This window comes from Silene latifolia, chromosome 7 (genome assembly GCF_048544455.1).
Source record: "Silene latifolia isolate original U9 population chromosome 7, ASM4854445v1, whole genome shotgun sequence".
NCBI lineage: Eukaryota > Viridiplantae > Streptophyta > Magnoliopsida > Caryophyllales > Caryophyllaceae > Silene > Silene latifolia.
The window spans coordinates 109055224-109074106 of record NC_133532.1 but is presented as its reverse complement, the minus strand read 5'-3'; the positions used below and the strand labels follow the sequence as shown (position 1 = coordinate 109074106).

The following is an 18883-nucleotide window of genomic DNA, read 5'->3' as shown; positions in this document are numbered from 1 at the left end:
ATTGATCTAAATATGGTCACAAACATTTAGGAAATGGACACATATTTCTGTCTGTTACATGTTTACTTAACTGATCAATATGTCAACATTTCCTAAGGTTTGTAAGCTCCCTAAAATTGATTACAAAGTATTTTAATATATAAACAAACGAACTCGATATGGTAACATTGTATCCTGTTCTTTAATCAAAATTTAATATCAACTTTCCTAAAAAAAATAAAAATTAATAGCAACTAAAAAAGGAAATAATTTTGGAATTTCCTAAAAAAAGTTGATATAAAGTTTAACAAAACAAACAACCATAAGAAGAAACTATGAACTAAAAACTATAACAATCAAACTAAAATTGGTAACAATCACCAACAAAAATTCAGCAATTAATGAAAAATGAATCTACCAAAACTAAAAATGGAAAAATGAACTAAAATGGTAGCATTAAACTAAAAATGTAAAAAAATCAAGCAAAAGACCGAAATAATCATGGAAGTTCTTAATTTTTTTTAATAAAAAGTAAATAAAATACAACAATATAGCAAGATCTTCATCGTATCAACAAAAAATTAAACTCCAACCATTAAATCTAGAAATTAAATAATTAGTAGGTATATTGTTATGGTTCTTGTCAAGTTATAAGGATGAAGATGAATATGGGTTTGAAATTTTTTTTTGAGATGTTATATAAAGATGAAATTGTTTTCTTGATCTTGTTAGCAATTATGGTGTTAATGTTTGGGTTTCTGATTGATTTGTAGTAACATGAAGAGAGTTAAAAAAAAAAAGTTTTGAAATATGAGAATTTGAAAAGAGAGAGAGAAGGAGAAGCAAATGAATATGGGACGTAAATGAGTGAGATTAATTAGTTTGGATGAAACATTCTCACTCCCCCTCTAATGTGTGGCAAATATGTTTCATTGGGAAACTAATAAAATGAGTTTTTTTATCCCAAATTGTCATCTCTCTACCCTCACTAGTTAACTCACTCCTTTTCACACTAATTAATGCCGCCTGACACCTACTCACTACCCATGGTACACTTTCATAGCATTTGCATATAATATGATACTATCCGACCCGTCACAAGCTTGTGACGGATATCTCCGTCACAAGTAAGACGGACTGTTAATTAAAAGTCGGATGACCAATGGGCTAATGAGCCGTAACACGAAACTTCAATTTAGATGTTTTATTAATTAAAATATATAAGGGTACACAATATATAAATATTTTCGTTAAAATAACCTTTACAATTTACGTATTATTTTGTTCCACATCCCTATAAAATTGATACAATTTTCTTTGAAAATGTCTGTTTTTAAGAGTAAAAGTAAAGGATTTAAATAGTAAACGAGCCTAATGGGCCGGCCCACGGGATATATTTGTTTGCCATACCCGCCATTTAACTTCGCGGGTTGGGCTTGGCCCGTCTTCTTAATTTTTCGGGTAGAAATTACTTGTCCAAGCCCATGTAATAAATGGGCTGGACGGGACGGGCTAATGACGGGATGATCCATAAATAGTTATAATAATTTGATTCACCTAATATCCAAAAATGATTGAGACAACTAGGTATATACTTAAATTTTTTGAACCGTAAAAGAAATTCGGAAATAGTTTCAGGCATAATCAGACTTTCTTCAAGACAATTTGAAGCAAACCAATTGTAGATAACGTTCTTTTGTTTTATTTATTTTCTATACTTTCATATGTTTTTGGGAAATGATAAATACAATCAATGGGTTGTATTTAAAGAACTAAATGAGGAAAAAAAAAATTCTTAATATATGCAGTAATTACATTGATTTATGTGTAATTTAGTCTTGAATTCCTAAACTAATACTCCCTCCGTCCCGGTCATTTGTTGTCATATTCCATTTTGAGGTGTTTCAATCAATTCTTGTCCTTTCTATTTTAGTAATGCATTTAATGAGTAATTTGATCATTAACACTCAATTTGGTCAACTTGTCATCTAATAATTGGTTCCCTTCTCTTTGGTTAATCTTTGTGCCAAAACTAAAGACAACAATTAATCATATGAAAGATATTAAATGCTTAAATACAACTCAATAGATTTAACTTGTTTGATTGCCGAAACAACACATACCTAGACTCAACCTTACCCGAATGTATGACACACCCAAAGTCCCACAAAAACCAACCAAAAACTTGACAAGCCCGACTCGCCTGATCGGTTGGCACGGTCTAGTTGCATAAAATAAACAATGAACTAGTTTTAAACCCGTGCAAAATTGCACGGGTATGTATTTGGGCCAGTATTAATGTTTTTGTATGTATATTTGTTTTTGCATTTCTATTGTACTTATCTAGTTGGTCTAAATCTACGATCTACATAATTTATGTTTAAATTTGTTACAAACACGTGTTCATATACACTGGTTTATAAAGAAATAACGCAATCTACTCTTGTAAATAAAAATTGCATACATAAAAACTTTACATCCGGATAAAAGAAATATAATCTAATATAATCAACTTTAACATATGTATGTAATTCATTTGCGTTTTATGTTCGATCCCGTATATAAATGTTATTCCTTCTTGAAATTATGTAATTTTATTATTATGTAATTTTGTTTTAAAAATTATGTAATTCAATTTCATTTACTCGCATTTGTAATTTATTTTGCGTATATGTTATTAATTTTATTTACACGGAATGTATAAAATTATTTCATAATATTAATTCATAGAATTTTTTGATAATAATATTTCATAGAATTTGTTGTAAGACGGAATTTATCGCATGTTTGAAGACCGAAATCTGTGAACAAATAAATACATTGCACACTCACGGGTCCCATCATAACATGAATTTCCAAAAACAAAAAAAAACTTATATTAATGACGTGACGCGCTGAGGATTGAGTATTGTCTTTTGTATTAATATAGATAAGATTTATCCAAATCCCTTGTTCCATTACTATCAAAATCCTGTTGCAGAAAATAGTTGATCATAATTGTGTAGAAAAAGAACACGGAATCGAAATCCTGATTTGCTTTTGTTTCTTCCTGCCAAAGAAATGATCCCTATCCCAGGTAACAACTTTTCAAATATATTTTTTAGTCGATCAATGACATTGTTGACCTTAGTTTTTTTTTTTTGAATGTTGACTTCGATTAGTACCAACTATGACATTATATCACCAGAATAATCTTTGTAATAATTATTCTAGGAGTATTTGTGTTGATAGCATTTGCAATTCAGACCCCATTATGACAATTGTACAAAATTTTGAATTTGGCACACAAATTATGGACATTACAATAGTAGGTGGCTAGTTTAGATTACTAAGACCGCGTGCATCCGACCCCATTTACCCTGCAATATACGGGAGCACTTGAGGCACTGGGGTAGTGTTGTCGTTGTTTGTAATTTTTGATGGTTGAATATCTGATCAATTGGTGGAACAATTGGGATTTGGGAATGTTCAAAAGTTGTGATTTTTCTCATGGTCATTCTAATTGTCTTGTTGAGTCCATTTTGAAATTTATTTTGACCAATTTGCTTCTTGTATTGGCTGGAAGTCAAGTTTTAAGGAGATATATGTTTAAGATATGAAATTATGGAGCCATTTTATATCTTACTGATTATTAGTACCTTTGTGTTAATCTTGAATTTGGGCTTGTTTCCGTGCTTCCGGTTTCTCACTAAAGCTGATTACTTGAACCTCTCAGTGATTTATAGCAAAGGATGCTGAAAAGTGTAGGCTTCTGAAGGAAAATCTTACTGTGCAGAAAATTATTAGTGTGGATTGATATTGCGACCTACGTAGTACTAAACTATGCGTTTCTTAGAGTGCGAAATAGCAGTTGATGCTACGCGTCATTCAGAAATAGCTTCTTTGTTTCGATACAACACGAGTATAACTGGGTAAGGTTGTGTATCTCCAAGCTCTCACTCACCCTGCCAGAGACGGAAACTTGTAAAGCGTTTCAGGCGTTGGAATTATTTTGTTACTGAATTAGACTCCCCCTCATTCTATAGTTTCATACCATATTGAATTGGCACAAATATTGAGGAAAGTACGGAGTAGCTAATAAGAAGTAATGACTTGTTAGCACTTAGCACAGAGTATCATCTACTGAACTAGTGAACTGTGTGAAGGCGTCAACTTTAGGTTACTTGATTAGATGAAAAAATTGAACTTATCATACAGTTAAATGTAGTTAAATTAAAACCTCTGTGAGCTACAAATTTTGCTCGAGTTTAGCATGCTTATGAAAAATTCAGGAACACTGCTCTGTGTGATGTTAAGCTAGGATGTTAGTCTTCTGAATCTTTTCATTCACTTGCCTTCTATTTATAGGTGGGATTTGCTGATGTCATCGTTTTCATAGTTCTAAAACGCTGATGCGAGCTTGAACCAGACAAGGATACAGATTTTTTTTTTCCTGAAAAAAGTCATTTATTAGGTACGATTTTGGTTCTGGTTATTATGGAAACGGATACATCTTTCACAGAGCTTGATCTCAAACAAGAGAAATTTGAAGATCTTAGAGAGGAGAGTGAGAGGTTTCACTGTGATCTGTCGGATAAAGAGATGGTTCACAAGATTGCTCTAGTATTACTTGAAGGTTTATCAACCACATGCATTGATAACACAACAGGACAATTCTTTCGGAGTCCTGGCACAGTGGCTGCTGAAATAAGAAAAGAAATGCTGGAGTATCTCACAGAGAGAAGTCAATCCTTTGTTTCAGAGTCTCTTTTCTTAGAGGGTCGTCCCGAGGAAGAAATTTGTGACCAGCCTTCAGACATCATTTCAGACTTCATAGAGGATTTCACGGTTCTTAAGAGGAATTTACTAAGCCGGGTGTCTGGATGGCTGCTTAGTGAGACGAGAGATGACAAAATTGACGATTTTATGCAAGAAATGGAGAAGAACAGCTTTTGGTTATTGGACCGGAGGGAACGTATTGCACAAAGTCTACTAAAAAACGTCGATTTTAAGAACGAATTTCACTGTAAGATGAAATTCAAATCTGAGGTTGAACTCGAACATCATCGCCTTCAATGTGGTTTTAGGACATTGTTGTGTGAAAAAGAGGGTTGCAGTGCTACTTACAGTGCCGCTCGTGCAGAAGAGCATGATTCAGTTTGCCCTTTTAAGATGCTTCCTTGTGAGCAGAAGTGCCCGGAGATACTCATTAGACAGGAAATGGACAAGCATTGTATTACTGTCTGCCCAATGAAACCTGTAAACTGCCCGTTTTACTCAATCGGTTGTAAAGCTATTGTCCCCTATTGCAGCACTAAACAGCACTTTTCAGAAGACGTCCGTTCTCACTTGCTACTTGCTCTTATGTATCTTCATAAGGGAGCATCGGCCGAGGATTTGGGCCCGCGAGCTGAATGTATAGAACAGGTCAGTTAAAAGGAACCTTCTTTTAAAAATTTGCTAATCAGGAAATTGGATTCCTTCTTCTATTTCGTTGTGATAGCTTTTTTTTTTTTTTTTTCTAATGGATGTGGATGTGGATCTCACAAATTGTCCAAACAGCAGACTACTGCTTGCGCTGTCTTCTTCTACGCTCAAGTTTCTCCAGGAACCTTTGAATATGTGGATTAGATTATTTAAAAAAAAATCTCTTTATGAACTTGCTGTGATCTTCTATAGATGCATTTGTAGTGCATGGTATAAAATATAAACACATTATATGGATACACAATACGCAGTTCATTAAGTATTTGATACATAGATTTTAACCAAATGCCATGTTATGAATATGTAGTAATATACACATTATTTCGCTGGGGACTGGGTAGAAGCAAAGTCGGTAAACCAGGTGTGAGTGATCATTCGCGACTCCTGAGATGACTGGAAGTAAACTATCTGACGTTCTGACATGCACTCATTTTGATTTGGCTGCAGTTCATTATCTCTGTTTAAAAGAAGAAGTTAACCTTTTCTTTGTGAGATACGGTACATAGTCTTGCGCTGCTGTTTGCTTTATTTTATCAGAAAACTGTAATTTTCTTGCTTACATCTTATTGTAAAAATTTTCTCCTCTTTAGGAATCTATTGATCGCCTTATTGGAATGCAAGGTGTGAGGCCTTTCACAAATGCAGTCAAGGATCTTGACTCAAAGCTCGGGCCACTAAATATTAGTAAAAAGAAGCATGACATGATTAATGAAGAGACAACAAACTCAGATTCCGAAAAACCAAAAGAAGACAAATTCGAAGATGCTCCGGCCAAAAACACTGACATTCAGAAACTCGAGAGCCTCCAGCAGCAGAACTAGATGAACATCTTAAAAGCTTAAAGGTATTCTTATGCCAAGATTTCGACTGCATGTCGACTATGGCCATCACTTCAGTTGAGTCCATCAGAGGCTGGCTGGCTGGTATGGTTATGTTATATGTTTCTTTACTATCTCATTGTTGATATGAATAGCACTTGAGTTTTGTTTTGTGGCGGCTCCCCATATAACGAGGGTCACGCAGTGACTCGGATATAAAGATGGCACATATGTAAATGAAAATTGAAAAAGATTGGTGTTTATATTCTCTTCGTTTGACTTTAATGGTCAATCGATTCCAACTTTGGCCTCTACTTTTTTTTTTTTTTTTTTTTTTTCTAAATTTACGTTGATACATAACGTGATATTTATTACGTTTATCATGTAAAACGCTATTTTCATATTATATTATTTCAAAATCCGTGCTTATTTTATGCTGTAAAAGAAAATTGACGGAAGATAGATCAGTTGACCACTTAAAACAAGTCACATTTTATATTTTATATTACAGGCCTCTGATTTATTAGGAGTACATAGTATCACCTGTTCTAAGCTTACTGAAACGAAGCACAGGAAGACAAGTATACATCAAGATACATACATAGACTCTGAAATGACGACAAACAGACCGACTTATTATCTTCCACATAGAGGCTGGTCCTAATTAGTACCACCAAGGGCCTTCTTGAGCTTCTTCACTTGCTCAGGATCGAGGAGCATGATCTTCTCAACAAGCTCTGATGGTAAATTGCCAGCAAACAACGAGTCACTGATGACCTGAAGGCCGGGGTTGGGGCTGTTCAAGCTCACAAATGCAAGAGCAGGAGTTTCCCCTGCATTTACCTGAAAGTGTAGTAATACTTCAGGAAATATCATAACATCACCTACCTCAAGTGTTTTATAATATGCAGTATTATTTGTGTCAATAATTCCAGCAATTATTCTCCCTTTGACACAAAGGAATACTTCTGAGGTTCTGTGAGTATGTATAGGGACCACTCCTCCCACACCGATGTCAATTCGTGCTATTGAAATGCCTAGCCCGTTCAAACCAGGGAACGCGTTAGCAAATGCTAGGTTAAGATGGTTTTTGTAGATGTTTGTGGTGGCTCCGGCAACACGGAAACCGGTGAAAATGAAATCATCCAGAGTGACTTTACTAGGGTCTTTGCAAGCGTAGCCGGCTGGTGTTTTGGGAAGAGTTAGATCTCCCACGCAGTAGTCCTCGACTATTGCATGGGAGAGGGTAACAAGTAAAGAAGAAGTGAAGAGAAGAATTGCAATATTCATATTTGAACTTAGGGAAGTATTATAGGAATGTCAATAATTTGATGAGGTTAACTATAAGGTGGTTCTTAGAACATACTACTATATATAGAGTTGAGGTATGAGGCTTATCAAGCAAATTTTGGTGGTAGTTTTTTTTCACTCACTTTTTATTACTTTAATATTGTGAAATACATATTACTATTACGCCCATTTTGTTTCAATATATCGAAAGTTAAATAGCTAGCTGCTCACATCTTATTGAGCTGAGGTGAGTATCTTTTTAAATTAGTGTATTATTCAAAATATATAAGTTGTTTATTTCTTTTTAAAAAGATATTTTTTTATTTAATTAAAAGCTGAAAACTGTGATCCAAAAATTAGCTAATTTCCCTTATAATGGAGATAGCTGTTTTAAATTAAAAAGAATCAAATATCATCTCACATGAACATATAAGAAAATTCACTTAATATTTCTCTATATATTCTGATTTAATCTTATCCATATTATTTAATATGTCTAAATAAGAACTTGTGAAAATCAGAAAAGATGGAAAAGGAAATTGCAAAGAAAAGTTATAGGGATGTTGGACTTGGTAGGATTTCTTTCATGCAAATGCTACAAGTAAGAAATGCTAGAAGTAAGTTGTACATATTTTCTCGAACAACGGTCAACTTTGTTAGTCATTTCATTATTGGTAGGAATTTAGAATGCTAATGTTTGTAGGCGAAGGAGGCCAAGGGTGATGTACTTGAGATAAATAATTCAAGCATTTTCTTAGATTTTTACAAATATTTTATTGTGAGTACCCTAATGTTGATTATTGGTTGAGTAAAAACACCTGCGAGGCCATGTGTCCACCAGGAATTCGACATAACAATAAAAAAAATCTCGTCTAATTAATGGAGTTTTGGTGATACAGTGGCAGATTTTGAAATAAAAATTAAAAGGTTAAGAAATAAAACAGTTAGACCTTGTTCCTTTTGTTGAATTAATCTCTCAAAAACCTCAACAATTAAATGTTAAAATAAAATGTTAAATGTTTCACCAGCAAATACGTAAATTGTTTATATTTTATAAGAAGAAACATAGAATTTACAAAGGGTTAAGGAATTGTTTTAATTAAAATAATTAATGGTTTGCTAGAAGTTTTGAGAACTATTTAATATAAATAGGTTTGGTGTTAATAGTTTGAGAGAGAGAGAGAGAGAGAGAGAGAGAGAGAGAGAGAGAGTAATACAAATTGGTGAGAATACCTCTTGTTCTAGAAGAGAGAAAGAGAGTGTTCAACATCCATTAGAAATAATAAGAATTAGATAAAGTTCAGTGATAATAATAGTGTGAGATTGTACTTTAAAGACTTTGTAATTCTTGTTAGTGAATTAATTTGTTGAGAGAGCCGTGGTTTTTTTCCCTTAGTTGAGAAGGATTTCCACGTGAGAAATTGTTGTGTCACTTTATTTGCTCTTACTTACGTTCGTTGTGTGTGTTCTTTCCTAATAGCGTCGTTGTTGGGTGAGACTCTTCCCGCACTGGGTTTACATGACGCTTCCTCAATAGTGGTATCAGAGTCGGTTCTGTATACTGGGAGGTGTGGGAGATTCTGATTTAGGGAGGTACTTATTTATCGTAAGTAAGACGGCGTAGAACTTTTATGTTCCATTGTTTGATGGGAAAATGAACTTTATGGTGTGGAAGAGCACAGTTGAAGACTTGCTAGTCCAGTCGAGTCTTGATGAGGCTTTGGAAGCGATTAAGCCATCAGAAATGAGTGCGTCTAAATTGGAGACAAAGAAAAAGAAAGTCGTGAGTATGATAAGGTTGGCGGTTGTACCGGAGATTAAGTACAATCTTTTGGGCGAGAAGGAGCCGAGGGCCTTGTTAGAGAAGTTACAAGGCATGTATGCGTCAAAGTCGCTAACCAACCGACTATGTTTGCGGTAGGTAGGAGTTGTATCAACTCAAGATGGAGGAGGGTGATTGTAACACCCCGACCCAAACCTAGGGTCGGGAGCGGTCACTCACGGTAGCTTGTCACGCTGTGTACGTGGCCCACAGATCAACACGGGTCCTTTCCAGCGCATTTTGTCCTCACTCATGCGCATCTCGGGAACCTTCCCAGGAGGTCACCCATCCTAAGACTACTCTCAGCCAAGCACGCTTAACTGTGGAGTTCTTTCGCATGGATAACCAGAAAAGAAAGTGCACTTTGTTGATACGAATAGTACTTTCAATCCCTTTAAGCACTAGTCAGATTTTAAGCCAATCAATGGACCTCTTCAAGGGAGTACCCCACCCGAATAACGTCTTTGGTTAAGTGGAGTATTATAGTGATTCTAATACCCGGATATTATGGGACCCGTACAAGAACATCGAGATGCTTGAGAGGACTATCAGACTTGATGAGAGACTACTCGGGAGTAAAGTATAGTTGTACACTAGACCAAGTAAGACCTAGAGTAGACCTAGTGAACCTGCAGTAGATCGAGTAGAGCTTTCAGTGGACCGAGTAGGTTCCACTCGGCCGAGTCCGTCAAGTACTCGACCGAGTACGACTGAACAATACCCGATAAAGCTTATTTCGATATCTTATCCTAATTCATTCTATCATTTCTCCTTATCACTCCAAATTCTCTTCCTTCTCTCTAAAACCCTCACAAACAACTTCTCCATGGGATTGAAGCTTGGGTAAGAGGATTGCTCATCTTATCCTTCCTTCCTTTCACCTTGTAAGTTGAGATCTATCTTTCTCTAGCTAGTATGAACCCTAACTTTTGGGGGTTTGTTATGAATAATTTATTAGTAATTAGTATGTATAATATGGCTAATTAATGGGTAATAATAAGGGGTTTTGTATTGTATATAGTGTAGGATGTGTTGTGATAGTATTATGTAATTTGTATAGGATGTTACGGTTTCAAGAGACGGGATCGAGTCGGATTCGGGTAGCTCATGAAGATTGCTAAAAGGTAGGTTTATCTTACTCAGTTTCGATAATGTGTATACTTGTTAACGTTTCTTTTGTCACTGTTTTGCTTAGGAACGAGTCGTATTGCATCATATAAGAGTCTTTGAGGATGGTTATGAATATCATGTAGTGCCGGAAATGCATTATAACATGATTTTGGGTTATGGCGACTCTAGGAGTCGGGATATTGAGGATTTGATAATCATAGTACATTTGGGAAGTGTATTTCATAATGAGTTGTGTTTTGGTATATTGTATTGCATATTTCATTGTTGTGATAATTGTGTATGTTGGAGGTTGGTGGTGATACTTGGTTGTTAAGGAAACGCAGGGCGGTTGGGAGACCGTCTTACGCTTGGGTCGCCTATTGAAGCTTCCCACTCCTAGAGGGATGTGCACATTGATGGCTTGAGTATGGACGGACGCGTGTGGTAAGGCACGACGTCTGGCAGGAGGTCAGGTTGACTTTCGGGCCCGGTACCTTGTTACGGACTGAGGTCCGTCTGTTTGGTGGGCGGCATTGTGCCGTCACCGGGTTGTGGGTATGTCTGGGTGTGTCCCGGTACCGATAATGATTGCATTATCATATTTGTTGCGTGTCATTGGCATGTTGCATATTTACATATCGTATAGTGTCTTATGTCTTTATTTATCGAAACTGAAGTGTTTTGGGTTATGTGTAATTGTCACCTATTTTCGGGGTGGCCTGTGTCGATCCATATGATATTTCCGAACATATGGGTAGCCGTTTGAGTACAGGTTTGCGTGTTGACGTGATCAGGGTTCAGGCCGTCGTTTTGGACTTGAGGTCGAGTCACATAGTCGGATGACATCGTAGGTAGTTGAGTTGTATATGTCGTAGTTACTTTTGTTATACATTTATTCATAAGTAATTCACTAAGCTTGTCATTTATATATAATGTTTCTTAATTTTAATTCTGATTTCACTGCCTAGAAAAACCGAGACGGTAATATCCTCCCATTACCTTGGCCGGGTAAGAAGGGGATGTTACAAAGTGGTATCAGAGCGACGAATTTGGAACCTAAACCAATGAACCAAAATGAACCTGAGTGTGTCTAATAAAATGAACCCTACATAAGTACAATAGGAGGTCCGCTTTGGATGGGTAGGCGCCCTCATTTCAAAACTAGATCTTATTGTCTCGGTTGGTCACTATGTGGGTGGTTACAAGTATGGGCGAACAATATAAGGAATGTTATGTGATTACATGAGTGTTGTGATTTTGATAGACTTTTGCATGTTATAATCCTTCATGTGATGTATGATGAAATGTGGAAGTTGGATGAGTCGATTTACGTGTTGTAGCATGTTTTGAAAGTGGTTAATGCGTGTTTGTATAAAGAACCGTAGTCCCGTTCTTTGGATTCATATCGTATACTTACGTGATGCTTGTTAGTGTTATCATTAGAGTGTAACTAATGATGATTGTTGGTAGAGTAGTTGCGAGTGTGAAAGTAGTGTGCCAGAGACGATAAGTAGGATGAGGTATGAGCTAACTCGGGAGGAGTCAATGATAGTCAGTGAGCCCCCGAACCTTCTCTTTTGATGCAGAAATACCATCATTCAAGTTTAATCGGGAAATTTCAAACCGTTGGGAGTCACTCGACGAGTACGAGCCAGCACTAGGCCGAGTGGCAGATCACTCAACTGAAAATGGACACTCGACCGAGTGAACTCGGCCACTCGACCGAGTGGACGCGACACTCGACCGAGTGCCTACACGGACTGAGTTAACTCGAGTAGAATCTCCTTTTTACTCCATCTTATCTTCTTCATTTCTTCATCTTTCCTCATATTTCCAACACCACAAAATCTCTACACACATTTCACAAACTCCATTTTCACCATTTGTTGCTTAGATTCAAGATTCCTAGTCCATATTTTTACTCCATTAATCCTTACTAATTCAACAATGTAAGTAGTTCATCTTTCTCTTGTTTTTCCCCAATTTGGTTTGTTTAGATCTACACTAATTTGTCCAGGTTTTGTCAATTGTTTGCATGTTTTTACTTAATACATTGTAGTAATTAACTTTCTACATACATCATTATTGTTGTCAAATATCAAATTTTCGTGATGAATTTTTCCCCAAATTTGATGAAGTCGAAATTAGTTGACTTCAGCTTAATATAGGTCTATTCAGTTGAATTCAGTTTAGATTAGTTGAATTCAACTCAATCTAGGTCTATTTAGTTCGTCAAATTATTTAAATTCAATTCAAACAGTTTCAGTTCAAAACAACACGCTCTTATATAAAATCGAACAAAATACAGAAGTAAAGTACCAAACCCGGATCATCTAGTCCAATTCATACTCACATCTACCAAATTACCATCCACCATTTTCTTTTCTCACCATCCGCCTACGCCTCGTCGCTGGCAATCGACACACATGTTGTTGGTATGGTGTCACGATCCGGCTTTGGCTTAATCATGATGTGCACCGCTGCTCCACATCAAAGGCAAGAATACAAGTAACAAAAGATCTCATGTTAGTTAGGGATCGCCCAATAACACTCCTCTCGAGACACGGGGTGTGTGACAAAAGGCTGACACATGAATATTATAAAAGTAAGCAATACGATTAATGAAAACAAGAGACGTGCAATATCAAGGATAAAGGTAGGAAACAATTTTCATTGACCACCACTCCCTAAATAGACTTACGGAATATTTGATAGTACAACTCTTGTACCAGAAAACATTAAACGTGCGGAATAGGATACAAGTCAAAATGCAAAAAAAAAAACCCTAAGTTACACTATGAATCATAATTCACAATCTGACATATAAGAAGTAATCTTGAAGTATTACCTTTACAAACTCTAATAACTGAAAAACAGAATGCAAAAACAATAAAAGCTCCGGGATCGAAGTAGGCATCTCCTCGACCATTCTCAGCCACGCTCTAGATGTTATCGACTTGTGGACATGGTAGGTTGGAATTAAAGGTAACTTTTATATATCTCAAACATAACAATGATACATATCCAAGAAAGTAACACTAATTTTTTTTCAAGGAACTGTGATTTTAATTTTTTTACAAACAATTGAGTTACTTCTAAATTGGATTTAATATGTGTTTTATGAGAATATACTTATTCGTTATCTCTTTTCATGGATCCTACTCTTTTTTGCGTGGTTAAAACGGATGACCCTTCCTCCCATCTAGGTGAGAGGCAGATCACAAAAAGCTAACGTGTCTTCCTCTCATTTCGCTTTCCATCTTGCTTAATCTCCCTTGACGATACATTTTAGTGAGTCAATCAAAACATACTTGTCCTACACCATTTGGAGGCGATTCACTTCTATAGCTCTGGGCCTAATATAATGCTTTTAGATCTAGTGACCACATCAAAATATACACATTTAGATAGACTCCCTATCAGATGATCTCACCGCTTTGATAAGGAAAGCGGTAATTCTTTTTGTAGATGCATCGTTATATGATTTTGTGTGCTTAAAATTTCTTTGGCAAGACCTCACTTGCGTTGCAAGGAGATATTCTACCTCATGGATATCTTCTTGTGAGTTGAAGGGACGGAGTAAGGGCCGTTAATTAATTGCCTTGTATTAGATATGTTATTTAGGTTGTTTAAATAAGGATCATAGTCGTATTCACCTTCTTACTCAGGACAAGTAAGGGTTTGGTTTGAGGAGATTTGATGTGGTGTATATTTAGGGCACTTTTAGGCCATATTCACCTCACTTCCTTATCACTCTCTTTTGAGCAGTTTTTGGTGTAATTTCTTTCTGCTCGTAGTATTTTGTGTCTATGTTGACTTTGAAGGTAAACTATCGATTGAGACTGTTTTTAACCTCATTTCACTTGTTTGAGAGGAGGAATCTTTCATAAAACATCCAAGAATGATATAAGTAAAGGAATGAGAAATCGAGAAGGAGGAAGCGAGACTCGACCCACTTCATAGGGTTTTATCCCCTTAGGGAATTATACCAACCTTCCCTATCAGTAGGATTTGTTTCTAGCGTGAAGGAGAGGAGATCGAGGTAAAGTAAACAAAGAAGCAGATCTACCTGAATAGGACATCTCTACCTGATCAAGATGAGTGTCCAGTTTAAGGCTACCCGATCGTGTAAAAGTACGACCAAGATATTTCACGGATCCCGTTTCCCCTCTTTGAGCCATCACATAAATAGCCTTACATTATAATAAAAAAGTTCAAAACCCTAAATCTAAAATTAGTTCCTTAATTAGTATTAATTTTTTCTTAAGTACACACTAATCTTTCCTTAATTTAGCTTAGTTTTCCGTAATCAAGTTCTTAATTTATTTTAGTGGGTTGAATCTTGGGCTTGTAAGAAGATTGATGACGTAATCTTCTCCTAATCAAAGATTCTTCTTCTTAATTACTTCAATTGTTATTGTTATTTTCTTTAATTGTTGGTATAATTGCTAATCTCCCTTTAGTTGCTTTATTAATTTTCGCTTAATCTTGTTAGTTGCTTTATTAATTGTTTAGCTCAACGTGTATATGATTCATTGCATGTTTTCCTTCATTAGTATTGTTATGATTACTTTAGTTATGTGTGAGTAGTGAGTAAGTTAGGGTTGTACAGGGATTATGGGGGTTAATTAGGGGAATTGTATGAGTATTAGTGGATAAATTTAACTATTGTTTCTGCTTCCAATTCTTACACACCATGTGTTTGTTGACATGTTTGATTGATTAATCCTATGTTTCATTCATCTATTACATGCTTGTTATAAGATCGAGAGCCTTTACTAGCATAGAATTGTGCTCCTAATTGGTAGGGAGATCTTATGTACGCGAGAGCTAACTTGTGTCGACCTAGGATAGTCGTATGATCGAGCGGACACGACACCTTATCCGATAGAACCCCACTTATTGACATTCCCGACTCATAAAATCTCTAATTACCCCATATGAACCCGGTCAATCCTAGTTTCACTCAAAATTGATTGTTATATCCCTTGTTTAGTTTAATTGTTTCTTTAATTATCACTTTCGCTCAGATCGTGTAATTTAGAATATCATCTTTCCCAATTTGTGACATACCATAGCTAGATTTGGACCTATAAAACGAGCTACTATAACAACCTCGTCCTAATGGATTGACCTCGACTTCCGTGTCCTACTAAAGTTGATTTACAAATGTGTTTGGATAGGGAATGACGACTCCATCCTGCACCACCCGATCCCTAGATTTTTTTTTAACTCAAGGGTAAAAAGAAAAATATTTTTCCGCCATTTTTCTACCTCTTGTTCCTATTATTTACCTCTTTAACGATTTTTTTTTTATTTTTCCCGATTTTTTGTAACTTGTAAAAATATTTTTAATACTATGGGACTTTTTCACAAAAAAAATTGAAAATATCTAATTTTTAAGTAAAGAAAACGTTTTTCAAGAAATTAGACGCAAAAATCGACAATAAAATTATTAAATAAAAATCAACATTAAATTTGAATTTTAAATATGGAGCCAAAATCAAATATTTGAATTTTTGACTTAGCGCCAATACAAATTTTCAATTTCCAACATGACTGCAAGACGAATATTCAGTTTTCGACTTGGCGCCAATGCTCGAAATTCAATTCAATATATACCTTGGCGTCAAAATATTTCTTATCTGGATAACTAAAAACGAAAACATCATGTTTTATTACTCAAAATGTAATTTTTATATTTTCAAATTACTGCTTTAATGTGTTTGGAATATGGTTATATATCAAAACAAACAAATATTGATAAAAGTATATGTTCTTCGTCACATATTAACAATTTGTAATAATTACATAATCTCATCATGAAGTCTCTAACTATGAATGACAAGGTTCAAGCAAAAGACTATTTAATTCGATCATTTGTTATCCATTTGTTTTGGCACAAAGACCAAGAAAACGACAAAAACGAGAGAAATATAATGATAAATTAAAGAAATCTCTCACATGTCACTTGTCTACTTCACTGTCCACTTGAAAAAACTTACAAAAATAGAAAAGAATACCAATTGAGTAATACACCCCAAAACGAAAATAGTGAACAATTTACCAGGACGGAGGGAATACATTCTTAAACTACTTCTAACTCTTATGGGCCACACAACCTTCCAAGACAACTTATTAACAATCCTCGATACTGGTTAAATCGCATATGAGGGTCAATCAACACTTTCACGTTAATTAAATACCACATTTCATCATTTCCTTTCTCAATGGAACGCCGTTAATCAACAATAACTTGTTATAATGTCGTTTAATAAATCAGAATCGTGTTTTAACGTCTTTAGTACATTATAAATTGACGCATATAATCTTTAACCTTATTCAAGTTGCCACGTGACAAGTCGGTTCGGGTCCTACCATTTCGAGTTTTATCGGTTTTTCGGTTAACCTTTGGGTTGGTTTAGGTCTTGGTTTAGCAAATTTTCAAGTTTTATTAGGTCGGTTTTCAGATAAGTTGCGTCGATTCTTTGGATCTAGTCAACTTTTTCTATCTTTATAGTGTTTTAAGTTTTAACTACAACTAATAAAATAATCGAAAAATATCGACTGATAATGAATTAAGGAGCCAGCCAAAACCCGACTGAATAATATACCACATAATAACACGACCTGACAATGACCCAACCAGCCAAAACACGACCCAAACTCGACCTGACCCGACAAATCAATCTAAATGACTCGACCACCCGAATCTGAACTATGAATCGATCAGACCAACCAGACTCATAAGTGACCCAAACTACAACCCGATTTGATCATGAACCCGATACGACCTGACCCGACTGGCCTGGTTGCCACCTTCCCTCGTCCCCCTTATTATTTGTTTCAAAATCCATGGTTACTAGCTAGCTAATGTTCATGCATCAACTACAACTTTTTATATTGGTATTATATATAAATAATTATATTTGTAATCAGAGACGGAGCTATTCCCGGGCCGAATGGGCCATGGCCCGGGTAAGCTCTACTGTATAATTAATATAAAAGTAGTTTATTAGGCAGTGTTCAGTTGTTGGCATGGTCGAAAAATGTTAGGCTACCAAAGTGGTTCGGTCCATTAGATTGTGAGTTCGAACCATGTTTAGGGTGTATTTAAACAGATTTTTTTCTACAATTTCATTATTGGTCTTCTATTATGGAGATGCACCATCTTTTGTCCAATATTATATTTTCTTTTCATTTAATTCATTATTGCGCACAATTATTCTTTTAACATGTAAATATTATTTACATAATAATTAGAGAGCAGGGAACTGTTTTATCGTTGCGAGTGGTCTTTGTTTAGAAAATAAGTTTACGACTTTAATTTAGTTGTCTCACTTTAATTTAGTTGTTGTTTGTAAAAAACTAATTTCCTTCACAAAAATTATTGTTAAGTTCCGTTTCAATCATTTGTTTACTATTGATAAAACACACTCATAGAGACTGTAAAATGTCATTTTTTATAATTGTAACGGAGGGAGTAATAAATATCGACCATGAGGCCTATGATAAATAAGTATAGACATTGATGAAATCGGCCCCGATCATTATACTATCATCCTAGCTTCGTCCCTGTTTGTAATATAATATGTCAACTTTGCACATATAGATAATCAGTAATAATAAACATCAAGCTGAATAACGCATTTGATAACCAAAGTTGAACGAAGACGATAATATTTAACAAAGTAGGGTAAGCATGACATTGCATTTCAATAATACACACTCTAATCAACAACTATCTTAATAATCAACAAATTTATCTTATGATGTGAAAGTTTACTTATTTATATGGCCAAGTCATGCTAACTTATTCAGGATTCACTCCCCTTTCTTGTAAAACACATAAATCATTCTCGACAAAATACCTAAACCGCTGAAAATGAACCTCAAAGATGACTCCTTCAAACATTTATCTACTAAGGTTCCTTTCAATTAGTCTTTTCTGCAATAATCTTGGATAAAGTAGTCACATTTTCTAACATCTTCCATAAGAATTGGAGTTATTGATGATCATCTTCACGAATTTATGTTTTTTTTTTTTTCACTTTTCAATTAAAATTTAACATAGTTACCAACCAAGACAATAGGATCTAGTTTTGCGATGGGGCGCCTACCCAGCCAAAATCGACCTCCTATTGTACTCATGTCGAGTTCATTTTATTAGACTCTCCTAAACTCATTTGGTTCATTGGTTTAGGTTCCAAAATCGTCGCTCTGATACCACTTTGTAATACCCCTTCTTACCCGGCCAAAGTAATCGGGAGATGTTACCGTCTCGGTTTCCCGAGGTAGTGAAATCGGAATCACAATTAAGAAACATTATATGTAAATGACAAGTTTAGTGAATTACATATGAATAAATGAATGACAAATGTAAACTAAGGCATATACA

The 18883-nt window shown here is 35.3% G+C and overlaps 2 protein-coding genes across 4 annotated transcripts; one reads left to right on the top strand and one right to left on the bottom strand.

Moving 5' to 3' along the window:
• The first annotated feature begins 2913 nt into the window (after positions 1-2913).
• LOC141592514 (uncharacterized) lies at positions 2914-6860 on the top strand. Of its 3 annotated transcripts, none has more exons than XR_012521170.1 (4): positions 2920-3055; positions 4327-5385; positions 6036-6368; positions 6775-6860. XR_012521170.1 is itself a non-coding variant. In XM_074413221.1 (4 exons), the coding sequence occupies exons 2-3, from the start codon at positions 4456-4458 to the stop codon at positions 5908-5910; spliced, it is 948 nt and encodes a 315-aa protein (XP_074269322.1). In that variant the 5' UTR covers positions 2920-3055; positions 4327-4455; the 3' UTR covers positions 5911-5943; positions 6036-6129. The 3 variants fall into 3 exon arrangements, 2 of the variants coding, with proteins under 2 accessions (XP_074269320.1, XP_074269322.1); XM_074413221.1 differs by lacking the exon at positions 6775-6860 and adding an exon at positions 5893-5943 and having other exon boundaries at positions 6036-6129; XM_074413219.1 differs by lacking the exon at positions 6775-6860 and having other exon boundaries at positions 2914-3055; positions 6036-6565.
• Positions 6732-7747, bottom strand: LOC141592516 (auxin-binding protein ABP19a-like). Its single transcript, XM_074413222.1, has one exon. It carries the CDS (start codon positions 7551-7553, stop codon positions 6924-6926), a length of 630 nt encoding a protein of 209 aa, XP_074269323.1. The 5' UTR covers positions 7554-7747; the 3' UTR covers positions 6732-6923.
• Positions 7748-18883: the final 11136 nt, after the last annotated feature.